The 25,984-nt window shown below is 39.3% G+C and overlaps 2 protein-coding genes across 5 annotated transcripts; one reads left to right on the forward strand and one right to left on the reverse strand.

Moving 5' to 3' along the window:
- The first annotated feature begins 12,726 nt into the window (after positions 1-12,726).
- LOC132043425 (RNA-dependent RNA polymerase 6-like) lies at positions 12,727-20,702 on the forward strand. Of its 4 annotated transcripts, none has more exons than XM_059433916.1 (4): positions 12,727-12,910; positions 13,071-13,136; positions 14,197-16,980; positions 19,481-20,702. In XM_059433916.1, exons 3-4 carry the CDS (start codon positions 14,260-14,262, stop codon positions 20,354-20,356), a joined length of 3,597 nt encoding a protein of 1,198 aa, XP_059289899.1. In that variant the 5' UTR covers positions 12,727-12,910; positions 13,071-13,136; positions 14,197-14,259; the 3' UTR covers positions 20,357-20,702. The 4 variants fall into 4 exon arrangements, with proteins under 4 accessions (XP_059289899.1, XP_059289900.1, XP_059289902.1 ...); XM_059433917.1 differs by having other exon boundaries at positions 13,087-13,136; XM_059433919.1 differs by lacking the exon at positions 13,071-13,136.
- A 999-nt stretch (positions 20,703-21,701) lies between these two features.
- On the reverse strand, positions 21,702-23,194 carry LOC132043426 (ethylene-responsive transcription factor SHINE 3-like). The gene is made up of 2 exons (XM_059433921.1): positions 22,802-23,194; positions 21,702-22,519 (listed from the first exon to the last, which is right to left on the reverse strand). The coding sequence occupies exons 1-2, from the start codon at positions 22,879-22,881 to the stop codon at positions 21,982-21,984; spliced, it is 618 nt and encodes a 205-aa protein (XP_059289904.1). The 5' UTR covers positions 22,882-23,194; the 3' UTR covers positions 21,702-21,981.
- Positions 23,195-25,984: the final 2,790 nt, after the last annotated feature.

A 25,984-nucleotide genomic window follows, 5' to 3' on the forward strand; every position in this document is an offset into this window, starting at 1 on the left:
CCGCATCCGCGGCATCTCGCGTCCGAGGTAACATCATAACCTGCCCACTGCAGTGGTGTACACATCTATGTGCCTGCCCGGCCAACTATAGCGTGGCGTGGTGTGAGAAAATACATACATATAAATAAAGCATGCATGAGAGCCCAAATGAAAGCTATAAGTATATCGGAGTGACGTAAGGTCGGTAACCTCCGATCATCATTATGGAATCATTATAATCGCTATATCTCACCTTGAAAGAACAATTATCATAAGGTGAGGTCAACAACAATGACTAAAATCAATAATCATGAAACATGCTCAATAATAACATGAGAACATCAAGAAGCTTAAGCTTTGGTATCTCTAGAAATGGAATTATCATCATCATCATCTTAGAGAACACTTATTAACAATATCATAGGAACCTTGAGAATTATGGATTTCTAGCATTTCTAGGAAATAGAACATTATGGATATCATGTATGGGTTCACAGTAAGGGAATCATGCCTTTAGAAAGAAAGGGTTAGCCTTAACATACCTTTACTTCTCGTTAACTACTTAACGTTCTCCTCCTAAGCTCGCAAATCTACATTCAAGAGGATTTATACCAAGGTTAAGTCTTAGATACACTAATAAGTTCAAACTAAGATAACTAATGGGCTAACAGAATTTGGGCAGCACTTCCCCTATTCCATCTACTTCCACTAAATTCCAAATCAACTCCCAACAATAATAACAACACTAACAACTATATATTTAGGAAATTATATACAATTTACACCTATAACCATCCAAAACTTCCTTCTAAATTTCATTCACAACAAAAAATTACAACACAATGCCCCATAACCTTTCCTACCACAATTTCCTTCACTTTTATGACTTATGAATCTCCAAATCAATTCAATGTAAGGAAATAAAGAGAGGGCATACCTTAATCCTGAAGAACCTTAACTCTCCCAACTTTGTTCCAACCCCAAATCACCATAAACTCAACTAAGAGCAAGGATTACCATAATCTATAAGTTAGCTTAGGGTTTTTAAAGCTTAAATTCCACTTGATTTGTCTTAGGAAGTGTATGTATGAGTGGAGAGTGTAGAGAGGACTTGAAAAGTCTACAGGGTTCTGATTTTGGGTGAAAAATAATGACCAAGGTCGTGGCCCTTTTAATATATAGAAAAGAGAGAATTTCCACCGCCTGCGGTTCGACGGTCCGTCGACTCACCACCATCGACCTACGGGAGCCTCTGAATCTCTTAGAGTTTTTTGACTGGAAGGTCGATGGTCCGTCAACTTGACCGTCGAATTACTCTGCTGCAGAACTCAGATTTTTTTGGTTTATTTCGCCTCCAATCTTCCGATACTTGCTATACACAACTTAAACTCCCGCATATGTGGGATAATTATGTAGAATTTTATTAGAACCTTGACAACAACCCCACTTACTAACTTCACATCGGCTATCTTACGGTGAAACTTAGCGTATCAAAGACGGGGTATAACACTCTTCTACTTCTATACACTCATCTAATATAGCTCCTATCTGAACACTTCCCGAGGAATATGATCTTATTTGGGAAACTGAATTTCATATGCTGGGGTTCACTATGCTTCTGCAAATTTTGATGATTTACTTGTGGCCTCTTGTTTTGCCATAACTAGGCTCCTCATAAACTGCTAACCCTTTGCCGGTATGCTCTCGTATTTATGCCTCAGGTAACCTCCCATGAATTTCTTGATCTCAATTCACTTAAATAGTAATCATTTCTAATACACTTCATATACATAGTATCATGGTCATGTGATATAACACTAGTCCGTAACCTCTTTTGGGACACACATATATTATTTTCGATCACCATCATCACACTTTTAAATCTGAACTCATTTCGGGACTTCATTTTCTTATACGACGAGCTTTGTATTTGCATACTTGAATATGACAAAAATTCTCCGAGGCTTGGGTCTACTTACACACATCAAGCGTTTCAAGCCGTAGCTCCAAATTCGGTATTACATCGATGAAACTTATACTCTCCAATTCTCTTAACCTCCAACTTTCACGACACTTACTTATCACTTGTTAAACATAGCATAAATACTTATAAACTCAAAAATAATCTTATCCTTGAACTTGTGTCGATTAACTTATGAAAAATCCAACATACAAAAGTATGAGATGTAACAGGACTCATGACCCATTGTAATTTGGATTATGAGATTTCAGAATCATTAAAGGGTAGGATAAAATCCTTAAACCCCTATGATTTCATTCATCACTTTCTAAGCATATTTGGGGCAAATTGAGGAGGTCTTGGCCGAATCTTCATTTTGCTCAGTCTCCTAACCTAGTATTCATTGATTTAATCTTCCTAAGCTTGGATCCATGTTAGAAATCCATTAGAATCAAAGAGAGAAAATGGGTTTTGATGATAACTTCTTGAAATGAGTTCTAATCTTTCTAAATGGAAATTCTTGATGGTTTTGACTAATCTAATCATAGAATCTGATGGTTTCATAGCTAATAGGCTTGTATCTTCCATTTGTGTTGATTAATTTGAAGATTGTAAAATTAGGGTTCATACCCAAATTGGGTTTTTCACTTGAATCTCAAAATTAGCCTATTCTTGAGTTATTTTGGCAATTGTTTAGGTGATTGAGCTCATAGAACATGGAATTGTATATTTCACTTTCGAAATGACCGTTTTACCTTTGTGGGACCCTATCTCCATAGCTGAATTTGACCCAAATGATAAGTATAGCAACATGGGTGCTATTCTTCATGATTTCTAATATAGAATTCGAATATTATTAGATTTTGAGTATTTGGAGGCGCAATGAACTGGCAAGGCAAGGGTTTGATTATTCGTGGCTCCTACTCGGCTACCAGGTAGGTTACGATTTGTCTTATGGTTAGACTTCGATTACCAAGGCATATGCAGAGTTAGTGATTGTAGGAGAAAGCATGTTACGCCTTCGGGTATGAAGTTGGGATGGATTACTTAGGTTGGTACTGATAAATTCTTACGATAGGTGTCCATATGTGACACAATTTGGCATTGATATACTCTTATCGTCATTGATATCATGCACCCATTCATACTTGTACATTGGGATCAGGTTGTGCACCGCAACACATTTATTAGACCGGGTTGCACATTCCGCATCATATAGTAGATTGGGTTGCACGTTACAGATATGGGATCGGGCTGCGCCCCACAGCATGTACATGGACTTCGCGGGTCCCCTATAGGTCATGACTTGCAGGTGTGGAGATATCCCATCTAGAGCGTGTATGTATCATTGCATTGCATTCTTATTTATAGATTTGTACTATTTTATTTGGACTTGGTACTTGTATTTGTGGTGATATTTAGACTTGGGAATCTATACTTGTGAAGACATTTGAACTTGATATTTAGCGATTGTGATTCCGTTCTTGGACATTGTTGATTGTATTTGTTGTAAGCATGTCTATCTTTCAGTCTCTTACTTATATATATGTTAGCTAACTGTTGTTGGCCTATCATGCCTACTCAGTACATATCGTTGTACTAGTTCTACTTTGCTGCATTCTTTTATAGTCAGCAGAAAGAGTACGTATTTGGATCGACTTTTTTTCCCCGAGACCGTTACCGAGGCATTCTTGACGAATATCTAGGGTGAGCACATGGCTAGATCCGTAGCCTGGATGACTCCTCCTATTTTACCTATCTTATTCTCTACTTCTAAGACAATATTTCATTTTGAAACTATGTATTCAGACTTTTAGTTATATAGTGGCTCTTGTACGACCTAGACCAAATTTTGAGATTGATGTAATATTTCCGCACTTATTTACTTATATATTTAAGACTTGTTAGATATTTATGTTGGTTGGGTTATTTTATTGTTGTTGGTATTGTTAATTAAGGGATGGGTTCGCCTACCAGGTGCAAAAAGGGTAGGTGCCTGCACGTTTCCCTTTTTAGGACGTGACAAGCTGGTAATAGAGCCCTAGGTTAGCCAGTCTATAATTACAAGAGCATGTCTAGTAGAGTATGCGGATCGGTGCGATGAGCTCCTTACTTATCTGTGAGAGGCTATAGGACATTTAGGAAACTTCACATTCTTTCATTTTTTCATGCTACTTTATTCAAATTGGTATATGAAATTTTCAAATTGGTATTTGATTCATTTATATTCTCTCACAGATGGTGAGGACACGAACCACTATTGCAAGGGATGAGATGCGCTCCGCATTACTAGGCAGCGGCAAGGGATAAGGACGAGACGACGTGGCGGTAGGCCCGTGGTAGGCCGCTAGGGGGCAAGGCCCTGCACCGGACGAGAGATGAGCATAATCGGTATCTCCCGAGCCTTTTGCGGCCACGACCCGGTTGAAGCGACGACCAAGAAGGCACGGGCGGTCGGGGGGAGGTGTGGGACGGCCTGACATCTACACCGAGGGGATGTCGGACGCGGTCTTCCCGAGGATGTCGTAGCTGGGGATAACTTCTACATCGCAATGGGTAGAATTCCATAGGCGGTGCCACTAGACCTGGTAGTGGTTCCCAGACTAGAGCGGGGGCGAGAATCCCGGCCGGGGCCGGGCTATGGGGACACGACGTGCCGGCGCAAGACCCGCGTATAGATGGTATCCGCCGCACGAGGGTGCTCCCGGACCGATGGCTCGGACCTTGGCAGGTTGGGGATTAGGACATCGTCGACGAGTTTTACGAAGATGGTGGCTAGATTCTTGACACGCGCATGAGGGATACTTTACGAGTTCATAGTGGAAAGTTATGAGAGGCTTTATAAGATGGGCATTGTGGAGTCTCATGGCGTGGATTATGTGTCCTTTCAGTTTCGCAGCGATGTGTAGACTTGGTGGAGATATTATATTGAGGGCAGGCCTATTGATGCACCTCCACTCACCTGGACCCAGTTCCATCAAGCTTTCTTGAGAAGTATGTGCCGTGTATAGACGAGTTCTCTCATTTGCAGCACAGAGGGATGTCCGTATCAAAGTATGAGGCCTAATTTTTATTTTTGGCTAGGTATACCTTGATTGATTCCCTGAGGCGGAGAGGGGCTCGTAGATTTATTGGTGGACTTGTGCTTCAGCTCCCGTATTGCTTGTCTCCGGTGTGGCCATGGGTTCTTCTTTCCGTATCGTTGATCATGCCGTGAGTGTTGAGTTTACCAAGTCTCGTTCTTTGGGAGGAATCTAGCGAGAAGAGGCCATATCAGCATGGCGATTTAGTGGTTCCAGTTATAGGGGCGGAGGACAGTCTTCCGAACCTATCGGTCGGCCCGTGGCCAGATTCGATCACGTTGCGACGTCTTACAGTGGTCCATATAGACTTAGTGGTTATGGGGTGGACCGGTCTTGTCGGCGAGATCTTACTCCAGGCTCGGTGGCCAAAGGTGGTCCTACAGTTCATTAACTTATATGTATTCGCTTCTATTTCCCACGTCTTATATGTATGTGGCGATCACGGTCACCGATGAGGGCGCACCGGACCCTAGGCTTAGAGTGGGTCCCGGCGGGGTTTTCGATTTCGGACACAGGGACTCTACCCTTTATCTAGTAGTTGGGTTGGTTCTTCAGTGAGGGGCGACACTCATTTAGGACGTAGTGGTTCTCATTCGTCCAGGGGTGGACACCAATCAGGTAGTGGTGGTTCCCAGGTCTCCCGAGGAGGAGCGCAGTCTGGACAGAGTGGTTGTGGTGGGGCGCGTTGCTGTATTTTTCGGGTATGCGAGGCCGAGGCTTCGATGCGTTGTGATCTCGGGTACTATTTTTGTTCGTCATCGGCCGGCTACAGTCTTGTTTGATCCCTAGTCGACTTTCTCTTATGTGTCTAATTATCATTCTATTGGTTGGGATATGACTAGCGATCGTCTTGATATGGCTATTCATGTGTCTACTTCGGTTAGAGATTTTCGTTTTGGTCGATCGAGTCTATCGGTCTTGTTTAGTTACTTTTATAGGGTACGACACGTGGGTAGACTTGATGATTTTGGATATAGTAGATTTTGATATTATCCTGGGTATGACTTAGTTATCACCGTATCAAACGATCTTGGACTGTCATTCTAAGATAGTAACTTTAGTTATGCCTGAGATTCCTAGACTTAGCTGGAGGGGTATTCCGAGTCCCACTCTGACGAAGATCACCTCTTATCTCCACACGAAAAAGTTAGTCGACAAGTGGTGTGTGGCCTATTTGGCCCATGTTCGTGATACTAATGTTGCTTCTCCGCCCCTTAAGTCTGTGCCTATTATGAGTGAGTTCGCAGAGGTCTTTCCTTTTGATTTGTCGGGTATGCCACCCGACCTTGATATCGATTTCTGTATCGATTTAGAGCCAGGCACGCACCCTATTTCTAGTCCTCCTTATAAGATGGCACCTGATGAGTAGAAGAGTTGAAAGAGCGATTCTGGATCTTCGAGCAAAGGGTTCATTACACCTTGGCGTCTCCCGCTTGGTAGTTCCATTTTGTATGTGAAGAAGAAGAACGATACGATAAGGATGTGCGTAGATTACGAGTCGATTGAACAAGGTCACCATTCGTAATAAGTATCAAACTCACTCGTATTGATGACTTGTTCGACCGGCTTCGAGTGCTTTGGTATTTTTGAAGATTGATTTGAGGCCGAGGCTACCGTGATTGAAGATTGTGAGGATATTCAGCGGCTTCAGACTCGTTATGGTCATTACGAGTTTCTTGTGATGTCATTTGGGCTTACGAACGCCCCATCAACTTTCATGGACTTGATGAATGGCATTTTCAAGCCATATTTAGACTCGTTCGTCATAATGTTTATTGATGATATCTTGGTTTATTCCAAGAGTAGAGAGGAGCATGAGCGTCATTTGAGGATTGTCCTTGGTTTGTTGAGAGAGAAAGAGCTTTATGCCAAGTTTTTAAAGTGTGAATTCTGCTTTGATTCTATGGCATTCTTGGACCATGTCGTGTCAAAGGACGGGATCATGATCCCAAGAAGATCGAGGTTGTTAAAGATTGGGCAAGGCCCACTACCGTGATCGAGATTTGTAGCTTCGTGGGTTTGGCCAGTTACTACCATAGATTCGTGAAGGGGTTTGCTTTTATTGCTTCTCACTTGATCAGATTGACTGAGAAGGAGGTTCCCTTTCAGTGGTCTGATGCTTGTGAAGAGGGCTTTCAAAAGCTCCAGACTCTATTGACCACCGCTCTGATATTGGCATTACCCAGGAAGGGTAAGGATTTCTCCGTTTATTGTAATGCATCCCGTGTTGGCTTGGGCGCTGTGTTGATGCAGGAGGGCAAGGTCATTGCCTATGCTTCCCGTCAGTTGAAGATCCATGAGAAGAACTACCCTACTCACGATTTGGAGTTGGCAGCGGTAGTCTTCGCGTTGAAGATTTAGAGACATTATCTATATGGGGTCCATTGTGAGGCATTTACCGATCACCGAAAACGTGTTCAGTCAGAAGGATCTCAACAATAGGCAGCGTAGGTGGATAGAGCTTCTGAAGGATTATGATATCACTATACATTACCATCCGGGTAAAGCTAACATGGTAGCCGATGCCTTGAGTCACAAAGCAGTGAGTATGAGCAGTCTAGCTTGATTGGTTGCTTCTGATCTTCCTTTAGCCATGGGGGTTCAGACTTTGGCTAATAGCTTTGTGCGTCTCGATGTTTCAGATCAGGGCAAAGTTTTAACATGTGTTGAGGTAAGTTCATAACTCTTGGAAAAGATTAGGGCCCAGTAGTTTGAGGATGCTCAGTTATGTAAAATTTGTGATAAGGTTTTGAGAGGTGAGGCCAAGGAGGCCATGCTTGATAATGAGGGGATTCTAAGGATCAAGGGACGAGTGTGCGTTCCTCGTGTGGGTGGTCTGATTCGATTGGTATTTGGAGGAGGCTCATAGCTCCAGGAACACTATTCATCCAGGGGCGATGAAGATGAAACGTGATTTGAGGCAGCACTACTGGTGGGGTCAGATGAAGAAAGATATTGCAGATTCTGTTGCTAAGTATGGGAATTTTCAGCAAGTCAAGTATGAGCACCAGTAACCTGGTGGTGTACTTCAGAGGATGCCTATTCCCAAATAGAAGTAGGAGAGGATTGTCATGGATTTCGTTGTGGGTCTTCCGAAGACCCTGGGCAAGTTTGACTCAGTTTGGGTTATTGTTGATCGGTTGACTAAGTCTGCTCATTTCATACATGTTCAGGTTACTTATAATGAACAGAAGTTGGCTAGGATTTACATCTGTGAGTTTGTGCGATTGCTCGGGGTTCCTATTTACATCATCTTAGATCGAGGTCCCAGTTTACTTCCAACTTCTGAAGGTCATTGCAGGCAGAGTTGGGTACTCAGTTGGACCTGAGTATAGCTTTTCATCCCCAGACTGATAGTCAGTTCGAGCGGACTATGCAGGTGCTCGAGCATATGTTAAGAGCATGTGTTATTGACTTTGGTGGTCATTGGGACCAGTTCCTACCCTTGTCAGAGTTAAGGTACAACAACAGCTATCATTCGAGTATTGATATGGTGTCATTCGAGGCTTTATATGGTAGGAGGTGTCGTTCTCCTATTTGGTGCTTTGATGCTTTAGAGGTTCGCCCTTGGGGAACTGATTTTATTAGAGAGTCCTTGGACAAGGCGAAGCTTATCAAGGAAAAGCTTCTGGCAGCTCAGAGTCGGCAAAAAATGTATGCGGACCGAAAGGTTCGGGATTTAGAGTTTACGGTGGGCGAGCAGGTTCGTCTGAAGATTTCACCCATGAAGGGTGTGATGCGTTTTGGGAAGAGGGGCAAGTTGAGCCCGAGGTTCATTGGCCCTTTGAGAGTCTCTGTCGAATTGGTGATGTTGCTTATGAGTTGGCTTTTGTCACCGGCCCTGTCAGGTGTTTATTCAATTTTCCATGTTTCCATGCTGAAGAGGTACCATTCAGATGGGATTTATATTGTTAATTGGGATTCTGTGTTGCTTTATGAGAATTTTTCCTATGAGGAGGAGCCTATTGCGATCTTGGATAGGCAGGTTAGAAAGTTGAGGTCTAAGGAGATAGCTTCTGTTAAGGTTCAATGGAAGCATCGTCCTGTTGAGGAAGCCACATCGAAGATCGAGTCAGATATGCGTGCCAGATATCCCCAGTTGTTTATTAACTCAGGTACTTTCCCCCTTTTCCTTCCTTGTCACTCGAGGACGAGCGATGGTGTAATTGGTATCTGATATAACGACCCGTTTGGTCGTTATAACATTTTGGACCCTTTTACCCCCGTTAACCCTTCCTCGAGCCCTATAAGTATGATTTGGACCTGCGGGGTAGGTGGTACAGTTTCCAAGATGATCGGGCGAGGTTTGTGATAACTTGTGTAATATAGAGTTTGAAAGTGAAAAACGTGTGACCAATAGTTGACTATTGGCCAACAGACCTTTTTCAGGAATTCGTCAATTCCAAGAGGTCCGGATGGTCGTTTCTGACTTGGCAGGGTGTTCGGTTCAGTTCCCAAGGCACTTGGGAGCGTTTTGGGCTATTGGTTGGAAAGTTGGACTTTGGCCTTTCGGTGTTGACCCGGTCAAATAGACCTCCGTTAGAAATTCCGAGACCACGAGTAAGTCCGTAGCGTATTTTTATGTGTGTATGCATGGTTGGTTTGTATCTGTGAGGTCTCGGGTGATTGTCGGATTTTGGGGTCGAACTTATGAAAAAAACTAGCTTTTTCTGGTGTCTGGTGTCCACTGTAGCTGCACCAGGCCCACCATAGCGGAACCGCTATAACGGGGTCTTGGCTGCTATAGTGGGTAAGTGATGTTTGGGTTGGGGCGCTACAGCGGAAGGCTGCAGCGAGCGTGGTCTTGCTAGCGCGAGCCCGCTGTAGCGGACTCGTGACCGCTGTAGCTGGATTACGGGATTTCAGAATCTTTAAAGGGTAGGATAAAACCCTTAAACCCCTTTAATAACATTCATCACGTTCTAAGCATATTTAGAGCAAATTGAGGTGCTCTTTGCTGAATCTTCATTTTGGTAAGTCTCCTAACCTAGCATTCATTGATTTAATCTTCGTAAGCTTGAATCCATGCTAGAAATCCATTAGAATCAAAGACAGAAAATGGGTTTTGATGATAACTTCTTGAAATGAGTTCTAATCCTTCTAAATGGAAATTGTTGATGGGTTTGACTAATCTAATTATAGAATCTGATGATTTGATAGCTAATATGCTTGAATCTTCCATTTGTGTTGATTAATTTGAAAATTGAAAAATTAGGGTTCATATCCAAATTGGGGGTTTTCACTTGAATCTCGAAATTAGCCTATTCTTGAGTTATTTTAGCAATTGTTTAGTAGGATTGAGCTCCTAGAACATGGAATTACATATTTCACTTTTGAAATGATCGCTTTACCTTTGTAGGCCCCTTTCTCTATAGCTGAATTTGACCCAAATGATAAGGATAGCAACATGGGTGTTGTTCTTAATGATTTCTAATATAGAATTCGAATATGATTAGACTTTGAGTATTTGGAGGCGTAACGAAAGGGCAAGGCAAAGGTTTGATTGGTCATTGCTCGTGCTCAGCTATCATGTAGGTTACGGTTTACCTTATGGTTAGACTTCGGTTAGCGAGGCATATGTAGAGTTAGTGATTCTTTGGAGAAAGCATGGTACGCCTTCGGGTATAAAGTTGGGATGGATTACTTAGGTTGGTACTGTTGTTTGATTGTGGCTTGTTGTCTTGTTGTGATCTATTGGCTTGTTGCCCCGTTTGTGATAATAAACTTGATATTGATAGTTCCTCGTGATATGTGTTCATGTATGGCACCATTGATATTAATAGATTCTTGTGATAGTTGTCCATGTGTGGCACGATAAGGCATTGATATACTCTTGTCGTCATTGATATCATGCATGCATTCATACTTGTACATTGGGATCGGGTTGCGTGTCGCTACACATATATCAGACCGGGTTGCACATTTCGCAACATATATTGGACCAGGTTGCATGTTCCGCAACAGATATGGGATCGAGCTGTGCGCCACAGCAGGTACGTGGACTTCGCAGGTCCCCATGAGTCATGACTAGCAGGCGTGGAGGTATTCCATCTGGAGCGTGTATGTATCATTGCATTGCATTGCATTCTTATTTACAGATTTGTAATGTTGGATTTGGACTTGGTACTTCTATTTGTGGTGATATTCGAACTTGGTGATCTAAACTTTTGAAGACATTTGGACTCGATATTCTGTACCTATGGTGACGTTCGGACCTGATATTTAGCGATTGTGATTCCGTTCTTGGACATTGTTGATTGTACTTGTTTTGACTTGTGAGCATGTCTATCTTTCAGTTTCTTACTTATATATATGTTAGCTAACTGTTGTCGGCCTATGATGCCTACTCAGTACGTGTCACAGTGCGATTCTACTTCTTGCGCATTCTTTTATGAGTGCAGAGTACGTGGCTGGATCAACTTCTTCCCGTCGAGACTGACTTTCGAGGCATTGCTTACGAGCATCTAGGGTGAGCACATGGCCGGCATCCATGACTCGGATGACTCCTCTTATTTTACTTGTCTTATTCACTACTTTTGAGACAGTATTTCATTTTGAGACTATGTATTCAGACTTTTAGTTATGTAGTGGCTCTTGTACGACCTAGATCAGATTTTGGGATTGATGTAATATTTCCGCACTTGTTTACTTATCTATTTTAGACTTGTTAGATATTTATGTTGGTTGGATTATTTAATTATTGTTGGTATTTTTGATTTAGGGACGGGTTCGCCTACCAGGTGGGGGAAGGGTAGGTACCCGTACGTTCCTCGATTTGGGACGTGACAGGTACTTTGGTTACTTTAGACTTTTTGTGGGTCATTTAGGTTCTTGACTCTTCAAGAATAAAGTTATTAATTGTTTCCAAATATACCCTTATATGAAAGAACTACTTTTTCTTAGTAGTGCTTAATTCTTAAGAGACATCTACTAAATAGGGGTAATTTAGTAAGCTACATGTTGTATTTATTGATTTCTTAATAGACATGAAATGAGTTAAAACATCACTTGTTTTGGGATGGAGAAAGTACTATTTCCTCAGTCCCAAAATGATTCTCTTAAAAAAAAAGATTCTCTTAATTTGACTTAGCATGAAGTTTAAGGACCCGTTTGGCCATAAGAATTATTCACTTTTTTCCGATTTTTTTTCACTTTTTTCAAAAATTAGTGTTTGGCCTTGAAAAATTTAAATACAACTTGAAGTTGTATTTGAAATTTGAAAAACAACCAAAATCTTATTTTTCAAATTTTTCACAACCAAAACCTTGTTGAAAAGTACATTTCAACAATAAATTATTATTTGCAAAAATTATGGTCAAACACAACTCTAACTTGTAAATTCCAAAATAAGTGATTTTTTTTTTTTTTTTTGGTTTCTATGGCCAAATGCCTACTAAGAAATAAAGGATGACTTTTGAAATGTGTGGTCCGAAACATATTTTAGATATTTGTAGGACTGTAAATTATCTCATAAAAGAAATGTGTCAATATTTTTGAAATAAATTAATAAGAAAAGTAAGACAATCTTTTTGGGACGGAATTAATAGTTATACAAGAATGATTCCATTTAATTTTAATATTCAAGCTGGGGTAAGAAATTATATTTATTTAATAGTACGAATACGAATACAGGAGGGACCACTTTAAAGCATAACTTACTAAAGAAACAAAAAACAGGAAAATGTATTAGGCAAATGCAAATATAGAAAAATGAGTAGTCCAATCAGTGAGTCGACCTTTGTCCTGCAAATAATGAAGCAAGTGCATCCTTCCCGCGTGAACCCTTAACTAGGCCCCCCATTCTACTTTCCTCTGTGTATGTAAGCCTCTTCAACAAGTAATACTCTTTTGCTCTGCATTTGTGTCTTCCTTCTTCTTCATCAGAAAGGTTAGTGGGTTTCTTAAACTTTGTATCTTTTCCATATTTGCATCTATCCATAATTTGCTTCACTTATGCCTGCATTGTTTTCTCTTTTCCTTTAGTTACACAAAGTGGGTTTCTCTTGTTCTCTATTTTAGGTTTCTTTAATTCTTATACTAGTACCTAGTTTGTATCTTTTTCAAGTTTTGGTCCAAATTGGTCATTTGCTTCACTTATGGCTGCATTATTTAAGGTTTCCTCTTTTTCTTTAGTTACAGAAAGTGGGTTATGTATTTTTCTCGATTGGGTTTCTTTTAATTCTTATACTAGTTTGTGTCTTTTTTAATGTTTGGTCCAAATTTGCATCAATTCATCATTTTTCCTTAGTTGCAGAAAGTGGGTCTTTTAGTTATGCAAATTTTCTCACTTGAGTTTCTTACATTTTGTAACTTTTTTAAGTTGTGATCCAAATTTGCATCAATTGGTCATTTGTCCTTAATCAAGGGAAAAAAGGGTGAGATTTCGGGAAACGAATTAGGCATAATTACTTAATAGGACACGAAAGATGTTTCTTTTTCAAAATGTATAGTATATTTTTTTGTACTTGCTTCACTTCATGTTATGGAATGCTATGGCACATAAAGTTGTGTGTTGTATATAGGTTTTCATCTTCAGAGAAAATCAATTTAGGTTAAGAGTTCTATTCTGAGGTTGTTTATGTGCTATTACTAGCTGAGTGTCTCAATTTCACTGAGCCATATAAACGGTATTGAAAGGTTAGTTTTTGGATCTTTTCCAATGAAATTCAAACATATCTGATAAACAGATGTAGAAAAAGAGTCATGGAAAAAAGCATGACTAATACCTAAAGATAGTACAGAATACTGATCTACAGATGTTTTTTGTTTTTTTTTTGTTTTTTTTCGGATTCTCAATTGGTAAAGAAGTGGAGTTATTAGCTCATTTTGTCCTCTGCTCCTTGATCTCTGTCTCATCACCATCTGATTACCAAAATGCAGTGCTCATATATTTCATGTTCTTGTTCTTGATTGGTTAGTTTATTATTAAGTAACATTTTTTCTGCGCTTAGAAGGTAGAAATGCTTAAGGATTTTTCAGAAGGTTATCCATGTGGTTTAAATGAATAATCAACATTTCGTTGGTATGATTCTGAACTATGATTTCCAGCTCATAGATGGATTTTGTTAGCAACCTGATGCTTATAAATAGTTAAATATTTTGTTGCCTCTTACATTGTCTATAAGTTTTGTTATGTTGTTTCGTTTTATTGACAAATATTGTTTCATGTAACAGGTGAACTTGGAGGTTTTGTGAATAAGCGAGTCTGAATGTGCTTGTGATTCCTTAAAGAAAAAGATGGGATCAGAGGGTTCTGAAAAGGATCTCATAGTGACTCAAATCAGTGTTGGCGGGTTCAACGATGATGTCAATGCGAAAAAGCTTTCGGAATATCTGGAAGAACAAGTTGGACAAGTGTGGAGGTGTAGACTAAAGACTTCATCCACTCCTCCTGAATCGTATCCAAATTATGACATTGATGCAGAGAGGGTGCACAGAATGAACCATTACGAAAAAGTGGAACCTCATGCATTCATTCATTTTGCATCTTCACAGTCTGCAAAGAATGCTCTTGCTGCTGCTGGGCGTAATGAGCTCTTATTAGAAGAGAAACCTTTGAAGGTTAGTTTGGGTCCTGAGAATCCCTTCCGTTTGAATGAGAGGAGAAGAACTACCATGCCCTTTAAGTTTTCGGATGTTGGTGTAGAAATTGGAACACTGGTTAGTAATGATGACTTTGTGGTTGGTTGGAGGGGATCTCCTACTGGTGTTAACTTTCTTGTGGACCCATTCAATGGCACATGCAGAATACTTTTCACAAAGAATACTGTTTTCTCTTTCAAGGGTGAAGCAAGACATGCTGTTATAAAATGCAATTTCAAGATTGAGTTTTTGCTGAGAGAAATCAATGAGATAAAGGAATGTAAAGACTTTGCATCTCTGATAATATTGGTGCAGCTGGCTTCATCTCCGTTGGTTTTCTATAGAACTGCTGATGATGATATTGAAGAATCAGTTGCATTTGACTTACTAGACGATGATGATCAATGGATTCGAACCACAGACATTACCTGTAGTGGAGCCATTGGTAGGTATAATACCTACCGTATTTCAATTCGACCTCGCAATGGTCCTAGCTTTAAGAAGTCCATGAAATATTTCAGTGAAAGTAGGGTGCCCGTGGTAGAACCGTGTAACTGGCAGAGGCTACGGGTGAGAGATGAGCCTGATTTTGGGGTGCCCATGTCAGAACCTTTCTTCTGCTTCCAAAACCATGAAGGTCTGAGCTTTAAGGTCTTGTTTCTAGTGAATGCGGTTTTGCACAAAGGCATAGTTAATCAGCATCAGATGACTAATGAGTTCTTTTCTTTGCTTACAACGCATCAGGAGGGGGTTAATTTAGCTGCATTGAAGAACATGTTTTCTTACAAAAGGCCTGTGAATGATGCTATTCAGAAGTTAGCACGCATCCAGAGATGGCTGTTGAATAATCCTAACCTTCTCGAGAGAACTGTAGAGCTGGATGATGTTGTAGAGGTTAGGAGGTTGGTTATTACCCCAACCAAAGCGTACTGTCTTCCGCCGACTGTGGAGCTATCCAATAGAGTCCTCAGGAACTATAAACACGTTTCAGATCGATTTTTGCGAGTTACTTTCATGGATGAGGGCATGCGGAACTTGAATAGGAATGTTCTAACATACTATGCTGCTACCATTGTGAGAAAAATTACTTCACATTCTAATCCCCAGAGAACTGCAATATTCCACAGGGTGAAAAGGATTCTGAGTAAAGGATTTTATCTGTGTGGTCGAAAATACTCCTTTTTGGCATTTTCAGCTAACCAGCTGAGAGATCGTTCTGCCTGGTTTTTTGCAGAAGCCCCTAATATTAGGGTGCCCGGCATCATAAATTGGATGGGGAAGTTCAGTAACAGGAATATTGCAAAATGTGCTGCTAGGATGGGACAGTGCTTTTCATCAACCTATGCAACAGTGGAAGTCCTTCCAAATGAGGTTAACTTCGAGCTTCCAGATGTAAAAAGAAATGGGTATGTTTTCTCTGATGGAGTTGGCATGATTTCAGCAGATCTAGCTATAGAAGTTGCAGAAAAGTTGCATTTAAGTGTCAATCCTCCTTGTGCTTATCAGATAAGATATGCTGGTTATAAAGGTGTTATCACATGTTGGCCGGCTAAGAATGATGGTATCTGCCTTTCTCTGAGGCAAAGTATGAGGAAATTTGACTCAAATCACACTACCCTTGAAATCTGCTCTTGGACGAGGTTACAACCTGGTTTTCTGAACAGGCAAATAATAACCCTGCTCTCGTCCTTGGACGTTAAAGATGAAATATTTTGGCAAATGCAAGAAGAAATGTTATCAAGGTTGGATAAAATACTTGAGGATTCGGATGTGGCTTTTGATGTCATTACAGCTTCATGTGCTGAGGCAGGAAATACAGCGGCTATAATGTTGAGTGCAGGGTTTAAACCTCAAAGTGAGCCTCATTTAAGAGGGATGTTGGCTAGCATTAGAGCTGCTCAACTTGGCGATCTCAGGAATAAGGCGAGGATGTTTGTTCCTTCAGGAAGGTGGTTGATGGGCTGTTTGGATGAATTAGGTGAACTTGAGCAAGGCCAATGCTTTATTCAAGTGTCAAGCCCTTCTTTAGAGAATTGTTTTGTTAAGCATGGTCCGAAGTTTTCTGATATTAAGAAAAATCTTCAAGTAATAAAGGGCCTTGTTGTAATCGCAAAGAACCCCTGTCTTCACCCCGGGGATGTGAGGATTCTGGAGGCTATAGATATTCCTGGTTTACACCATCTCTATGATTGTCTGGTCTTCCCTCAGAAGGGAGATAGGCCACATTCAAATGAAGCATCAGGGAGTGACCTTGATGGTGACCTCTACTTTGTGACTTGGGATGAAAATCTCATCCCACCCAGTAAGAAAAGCTGGATACCGATGGACTATGCACCTGCAGAAGTTAAAGAGTTGGGTCGTCAAGTTAATCATACGGTAACTACCCAATTATAATGATATTTCTTCATATCTTCCTGTATTTGGTTAGCTTTTACAGATCTGTATAAGTTTGTTTTACACCGTAATATTCACTTGGTTAGGATTCTGATGAAATAATTTAGGGGTGTCAAATGGGCCGGTTGGGCTGAATTTGGGCATGTCAAAATGGGATGAGTTAATACACATTTTTTTGCACGGATTGCCCTTCGTTTGGGGTGGTCTTTAAATTTTGCCACTCAAATTTGTGGTCTTTAAATTTTGCCCTTTGCTTGGAAAGATGAGCGAATACATGAAATTCTGGGTTCGAACCCCCGCTCAAGCATAAAATAAAAAAATAATTTCGCAAGGCAGGACTAGGGGAGTGTATGCCGGATCCAAAGATCAATCTTTAAGAAAAAGTTAAAGTTATGGGATCCGGCATAACTAAAAGTCTGCCCTCAAGGTAGTGCTTACCCTAGTAGCACTTTTAGTTAAACATAACTAAAAAGTCTTGGGAAAAAAAGATATATAAAATTTAAACTTTGCCTTATAAGGCAAACTTTTTTTTTGGTTGAAAGTCTATTTTATTCCATTCAAAAAACTTGTACGGACAAAGTTGAAGCCGACCTTCGGCCATACGGTAAAATTCCTACTCACTAACTTGTATAAGTCAAACTAGGAGCAACTATTACATTAAAAAAACAACAGCCAGTTTTAATCAACTACACTTAGCTAGGGATAGCAATTCATAGCAGCAAGAGCTCTCTGCCATTTGAAGTTGTTCCTGCCTTGGATGTGAATATGTTGTGCAATCTCTCTGCAGAGTCTATCAGGAAGAAACTGAGTATTTTGAAATCTGAGTAGGTTCCTTTCTCTCCAAACCAATGCCACTAGCATACCAAAAATGCAGCAAGTAATGGAGCAGTGGCCTGATTTGTGTCTAGCAATGTGTGAGATCCATGTGATTTCATCTTGCCAGCCCCCTATTCTTCTAGTGTACATCCCGGCCATACCAACAACTGTACCACAATACTTTTGTGATGGAGCATTCAAAATAAAGATGGGAAAATATTTCTTGGTCCGCCTACGAGAAGATGGGAAAATATTTACGAAGTCTATCAACGGTTGCTAATCTACCTTGTATTGCCAGCCAAAGTGTGAATTTGTATCTGGGATGGACATTTGGTTGTAGCATAATACTTTTCCATGTAACTTTGGTATATATGCTTGAAAAAATACATATATATGCTTCAAGGCAAAGTTTGCCCATAAGGCATAAGTATGCCCCCATCGGCATAAGTTTGGTAAATCCTTAACAAGTTTATGCGATGGGGCATACTTTTAATGGGCAAACTTTTATGCGGATCCGCATAAACTTATGAAGGAATTATCAAAGTTATGCGGAGCCGAGCATACTTATGTCAAATCGCCCATAAGGCATAAGTATCGGGTCGCATAACTTTGCTAATTCCTTCACAACCGTATCTTAGATGGGGGCATAGCGAAATTTAAACTTTGCCTTGCGAATTTTTTTTAAAATTTTGACGTGTGGGGGTTCGAACACGAAACCTATGGGATTTAGCGAAGGGCAAAATTTAAAGATTTCAAATATGAAGGGCAAAATTTAAAGACCACCCCAAAAGAAGGGCAATTTGCGCGAATTGCCCGTTAATAAATGGCGGGTCATTGACCCGCCGAAACGGGTTGTGCTAAAATGGGCTAACAACAGGTCATAACCCAACCCGTCCAACTCTTAATAAGTTATAAATTCTTTATTTGTTTTCGTATAATTTGTTCGAGTACCTAATAAAACCTTTTTCCTTATATTATGACTATATATAACATATCAAATAAAAGAATGTCTTTTTAAAAATATTTTGACAAAGTTTCTCATGGGTCAATCTGGGCTGCACAGTTTTTAAATGGGCTGAGTTAATAAAAATATGCAGCTCTAACCCGCCCAAACCTAAACGGGTTGGGCGTGTTATGATTTTATGGGCTGATTTGGCCACCCTAAATCAATTATAAGCCTTCTTGAAAAGCTAGCATTACTTGTTCTGTAGCTAATATTTATTTTTAACGGCTGCTTTGAGTTTTGTTGCATTAGTAAGATATACTTGTTGCTTACTTTCCTTGTATTATGCGCTCCAAGTTGACACTTCTCTGATTATGTATTCTCCTTCACAGTCGATCATATTTAAGTTGTATGGTTTATCCATAATGGATTTAGTTGTAATAGAAGAGGGAGACTCTTTTTCTGTAGGCACACGCACTAGAATAAAAAGAAAAAGCTAAAGACACTTATAATAGATGTTGTGCTCTTCATGGCTTAAAATATTTGTGACCATTTGTGCTATCTGGGTATATTTAACTGAGTTTGCACTTGATTAGGGTTTTAAGTCTACTTTTTGACACTGGTTATTGGTTGGATCATTCAACTGATTGCCTAGTATTTTTTTTGTATTTCATTTTTCAGGTATTTTTTTCAGTTTTTAACTATCATTTTCTTTATTTACAGGACATAATAGAATTTTTCTCAAAGAACATGGTCCAGGAGAGTCTAGGAGAAATCTGCAATGCACATGTGGTTCATGCTGACCTCAGTGAATCTGGAGCTTTGGATGAGAAGTGCCTTAAATTGGCTGAACTTGCTGCTCTAGCTGTTGATTTCCCCAAAACTGGAAAACTTGTCACCATGCCATTTGACCTCAAACCAAAACTGTATCCCGACTTCATGGGGAAAGAGGAATTTCAATCATACAAGTCGAAGAAAATTTTGGGCGGATTATATAGGCGAGTGAAAGATGTATTTGATAGAGAGGATGGAGAATCTGCTGGACTTGAATTTGTCCCTAAAGACATCCCATATGACACTAATCTTGAAATCCCAGGATACGAAGCTTTCATAGATGATGCATGGAACCGCAAATGTTCTTATGATGGTCAGCTGAATGGACTTTTAGGACAATACAAAGTTAACGGGGAGGAAGAGGTGGTTACTGGACATATATGGTCCATGCCAAAGTACAGTGCTAAGAAGCAAGGGGAATTAAAAGAGAGGCTGAAGCATGCATACCATACACTGAGGAAAGAGTTCAGGAATGTTTTCGAGCATATAGAGCCTGATTTTGATATGCTTCGCGATGATGAGAAGAACGATATGTATGAAAGAAAGGCATCCGCATGGTATCGGGTCACCTACCATCCTGATTGGGTGACTAGATCACTGGAGTTGAAAACGCTAGATGCTGTTCCGAATACTGTTATGTTAAGTTTTGCATGGATTGCAGCAGATTACCTTGCTCGAATTAAAATTAGACACAGGGGAATGCAGTATTCAGACTCGACCAAGCCTATCAATTCCCTTGGAAGGTATCTAGTTGACAAGATATGACAACCACAGCTTTGATGCCGCTAAATATCGGCTGCTTATCAACTATTTGGCTGTAAGGCCACTCTGCCATTATCAATACCTGGTTCGATGTCCTCCTAAATCCTCCTATTGGATTGTTTCCGTATGTTGATCCGTTTTTAGATAAAATGCCATCCATGAGTTTGCCTCCTGATACTAGTGATTTGCTTGTTGCCCAAGTTTTGTTGGAATAGTTTTCATATATTCTTGGTTTTTATGAATGTTCACTTTTCAGAATTGTCTTTGTGAGCTTGTGAAACCATTTTGCTCCTATTATTCCTGGGCAGAAGAATGGACTTGTTATGTTTAATCATATTAAAACACTAAACATGGAGGATACTTTATTGCTGTGAAGTTAATATACTATCCCACGTGACCATGTTCAGGTGTGAAAATCATTCAGGGGAGCTTCTAATTTGAACTGCTCCACTGATTGCTCTGAGATTCTAGTTGGACGTTCAGATTTTTCCACATGGTGCCAAAGCTAACCTTAGCCAATTCTGTTCTCACAGTCATAAGGGTATATCATTAAATAGGTTAACTCTCCCTAATTTTTAATTTTTTTTAACATAACTCAATCTCCTTAGTTGATTTTTAATGGATTCTAACTGATGTGCATGATATTCACTAAGCTATATCGTTAATTACAGAATATTTACAAATTACAACTACTCTCTAACAATTTCTTTGCTTATTCAATTTTTGCCTTTTCTTTAACCTAACATTAATTTGAGATTCAACCACTCAGTTCTGTGCTTATTTCTAGTGTCTGTCTGATCATGATGATCTGTAAGGGGTTTTAAGGAAGTGCAAATCATTTCAGGCCACATGGCTTTTTGTCAACCAAACAGAAATGGCCCTTCAGTTTTCAACCTTGTTCTGTTTGTCCAGGAAATCATGAAAGCTCATTTTCTTCCCAAGCCACATGAAATACAACAACACTGTTTGTACAAATGCAATTTATGGGGTCAAGAACTGCCCCGGTGGAGTCCAGCTGGTTAGGTCGACCAAGTCTTAAACCACACATGTTCTATCTGGGCTACATTTAATGCACTTGTTTCCCATCTAACAGAACTTTTTCCAGTATTCTTTCCCTTCCATTGAGTCATTGAACTTTTTCAAGTTGTTGGAAATATGATTTAAGATGAGAGGTACCCTAGCCCATACAAAATTGAGCTCATCTTTCTTATTCATAGACAAGGAAAGTACTTCCAAAAATGAAGTAGAAAGGGAATTGTCCTTTTTTATTTCCTGATAGACGGAAATATCAAGTCTGTAAGAAATATCAGAAGGATTTTGGAACAATTCATACAAACTATTTTGTGTTAGAGGCTTAAATGAGCTTAATTAAGAAATCAACCACTTTGTGGCAGTATTATTGATCTTTATATACATATATCTGACCAGAAACTTGAGTTACATCCAATCACTTAAGGAGCGATTAATAATTCAAGACTCCCTTCCCTTTTAGGCTTTATTATTGGAGATTATGATATTTAGGAAAGACACCTTCAAAAGAAATTAAAGGGGGTTTGGGGTGGGAGAAGATTGTGTAGCTGGTCTAAGGATACCTAATTAACTATGTAAAACATTCAACATTTCCTATATCATATAGAGTTGGAAAAAGAGGGAGGGGGATCACTAATAGGGGTAAATGGAGAATTCCAATTGAGTAGCTCTTCAACCATTTGCATAGCAACTCTGTTTTCTTCATCCAATGGCTTACTAGTGCCAAGTTCAGAAATCCCAGAAGAAGATGAAGAGGATGAAGAACCAGAAGACCAAGAATTCATACTCTGATGAGGCTCCTCCTTCTTCCCAAGCTCAATTTTTGTTATCCAGTTAGAACCTGATTGTTTCCCTGATCTCTTTTGCCACACTCCAATATGAGAGTTGTCGTTATCGAGCCTCAGACAGGTTATGGAAGGTGCTGGATCCTTGCAACATTTCCTCAGCTTTGCATTGAGCACAGTGGACAGTGTTGATGAAGAAGATAAGGGGAATTTCTTCTCATTAACATTATTCTCCTTCACAATCGGGAAGTTTGTTTTTGCCACTTGACCATTCATCAAGATAGCTGCTTCATCATAGGCTCTTGCTGCTTCCTCTGCTGTCTCATATGTTCCTAGCCATATCCTTTTCTTCCTATAAACTGAAGTCTCTTATCATGTACATAAAGAATTGGAAATTCAAGAAACATTAAAGTGTACAAAAATTTTAAGATAGAGACCAGAGTTGACATTTTTATAGCATTAGCAAAGAAAGACTGTAGCAGCATTTTCATATACTGGAAATAACAATATACTCAAAGCAAAAGAATGTTGGAAAATTAATAAGTAGGAGTTCTGATGATATATGTACATTTTCAATGTACTTGTTGTTTTGTCAGTGGGGTGGGTTAGGGGGGTGAGGGGGAGAAGAACTTACAGAAGAGGATGGCGAATTTCAGAAACCCAAGAGCCCCACTGGCGTTGTCTGACACCTTTGAACTTCTTTGATTGTACCATGTTGTTCTTTGCCACAGATTATTAATATAAGAAGAAAAAAAATCTAAAAAAAGAAGTTGCAGAAGTTCTGGTAAAGGGAGACAGAAATGAATGATGAAATGAAAGTTAGATGAGAAGAATTAAAGCCATCACACAGAGGGATGGTGTCGGTAGAGGAGGAGGAAGAGTTTGGTGATAGAATTTATAGAGAAGGTAGGTATGTCTACACAGTACACTGTACATTATGGTTCACTTTTTGGTCCAAATAATATTGATAACTCCGACTATATGAGTTTGCTCACATTGTCGGTCTCAATCTGAATAAAGGAGGAAAGTTACAGTAAGTTGACAGTTAGCGTAACACTAGTCAATTTATGACGAATTCTTACAATACATAATTTTATTAGATCGAGATAGGCTTAAATGAAGTGACCCAGACTGTGATGATTCATAATAGCCGACTCTAACTTGCTTGGGATTAACGTGTAGTTATAATAGTATGTATAGATGATTGAGGGGAAGGGGGTGGGGGTGGGGTTAGGGAGAGTCGAGGGAGTTGGAGAGTGCAATAAAAGAGTTCACCTGCTCATCTACTGACTGAAGCTTTTAGTCTTCATAACTGCATGGGAGTAAATGTGAAAGTAATACATAGGACAAAGTTTTTGCTAACCATTGAGTCTGGCTTTATTTGGAAAAAAGAGAAACGGGCTTCTTCTTTTCTTCTCAATTCTCCATCTTTTCAAACTCTACTTAACTTCTAACTTTAACCACCAATTAATACTCACAATCATCTTTTTTAGAAAACCTAATACTTCCCTCTAGTATGGATGCAGCTTTCCATTTTTGACATTACTAAGGAATATTTTAAACTCCTAACTATATTTGGTTGGGCGATATGGTGAAATAAAGTAGGAAGGAAAAGGGATATTGGTGGTAAAGAATCCTGACTTTGATATTTGTCACAATATGGTCAAATTTTCATGCTTTCTGGGAATTATCAAATTAAAGATAAACAAGACAAGAAAACATTCAAGGGAAGTAGTGTGAACGAAAGAAGAAGATAGTGTCCCCTAAGCTCTGTTATTAGTTTATTATTACTCCATCTTATAAAGCTAATTCCATGGGATAATTATATGACATGAGAGCTGATAATCTTACATTGCTCGTCTTGCCCGAGATAAGTACAAATAGTACCATTGTTCGCACAGGAAATAATATCCACCACTCTGTGACCTTATCTCTTTTTCTTGTTTTATTTTTGCAATTACAGTGGGGGTCAGGGAAGGAAAATGGAGACCATAAGGATTGAACCCACACTAGTTATTTTGGAAATTTCCATCTCGATCATAAACAATGGTATGATCACTTGTACGTAATTTTTCTGTTTATAATGTAAGTCGTTCCCGTCAAAAGTAAGGTTATTCATACTCAATCTCTTCACTAGGGGCCGAGCTAGATTCAAAAAGTTAAGAAAATGTCTATAGCGAGACTCGAAGCAGCAACAATGGCTAAACATTATGTCCTATGGCCGCTGAGCTGAAATTGATATTGTATTAATGGGATTCAAAACTTAATATTTTATACATAACTAAACAAATTAACTTTACATACACAGTGTAATTTTCTGAATTTTCCAATGAAAGGTTCAGTTGCACCCTTGTAGTTCCGCCTCTGGTCTTCACTAGTCATTAAAGTTCAAAACTCAACTGTATTCTTCGGTTCTTCCCTCCCCGCACTTCATTACATATAGGTAACCAATAAAAAATTAATGGATTAGATTAAATGGGTTCCTGCTAGTGGTAACCCCATAAGCACCGCCAAATGATTCTCGTACACCCTAAAAAGTCAAACAGATAAGTATTTGCATGCACCCAAAAGAAAAAGCCAAATGTGCCAGAACAAAAAAACAAACTTAATTTATTGCTCCTCCTATACGATGAAGATAATGGGTTGGGGAGTTGGGCGACGGTGGCATTTTATACGTGAACCAAAATACAATTAAGAACACACAGTTCCCTTAAAATTCATTTTATTTGTTTCACTAATCTGTTGTGTAATCATATATCATAAACATGAATTATACAATATAAATTCACCTTCTAAAGTCGTATTTGAGTTACAAATCTCGTTCCTTTGTTCTTCTTACGATTCGTTCACATAGAACTTAGGAAGAAGAGTAAAAAATTTATCTATCGTTTTAGAAGGAAAAGTCATGTTTTAAATTAAATAGAAAGAAAAACCAACATAAACAAAATATACACTACTAAAAAGATGTCCTTTCCTGAAGGACAAAACTGATGGAGGTCCGTCAGTAAAAAGGGAATATCGTCACAAAATGGAGGGATATATAGTTTCTGTCAGAAGATATCTCGGAACAAAAACAACCAATGAACTCTCTCAAAATTCATCGATAGCGTTCGTTGGTTAATTATTTTTTTTTATTTTAAAAGTCGGTATTTTGTTTTACAACTGGGGGAAAAAATTGAACAAAAGCTGACTGAATAGTCCCTAGATTTTTATAAATTATGAAAAGAAATGCACAACACTTTGAAATGCACTAACTGTGAAACGAATCCAAGTCGGTATGACTTCCAACAATTTTACCACTAGACCACTTGTGCTCACTAATATAAGGCTCCTGCTTGTTTTATCTATAATCTTCAACTGTATTTTTGAATGAAACTAACTGCCAGATGTCTGTCGATCGGTTTTGGTTAAAAAGAAAAAAAAAACTGATGGATTCCCCTCGGGTTTTTATTTTAAAAATTTGTTTTCATGCAATTTGGGTGAAATTAGCAGTTGGACGTCCGTTGATTTTCTTTCAAAAAATATTATGGTTTCCACGTAAATTTGTGCGAAATTAACTAAGTGTAATTGTGCGAAAATAACTGACGGACTTTCCTTTGGACTTTCAAAAATAAATTAATTGATCGACTTTCCAATGATGTCTGTCATACGCCGACCACCTTATTGTTTTCTCTCCAAAAACATGTCTTTTAGTACGTAGTGTTAACTCTTGTTTGAATTGTTGGAAACTTTATACACTCCACACAAGATCGCAAGTAAATCGTTAGACAGCAACATAAATTTTGAAGAATAGTAAGAGCACTTACCTTGGTCCATC

The sequence above is a fragment of the Lycium ferocissimum genome, unplaced genomic scaffold, assembly GCF_029784015.1.
Source record: "Lycium ferocissimum isolate CSIRO_LF1 unplaced genomic scaffold, AGI_CSIRO_Lferr_CH_V1 ctg243, whole genome shotgun sequence".
In the NCBI taxonomy this organism is placed as follows: Eukaryota; Viridiplantae; Streptophyta; class Magnoliopsida; order Solanales; family Solanaceae; genus Lycium; species Lycium ferocissimum.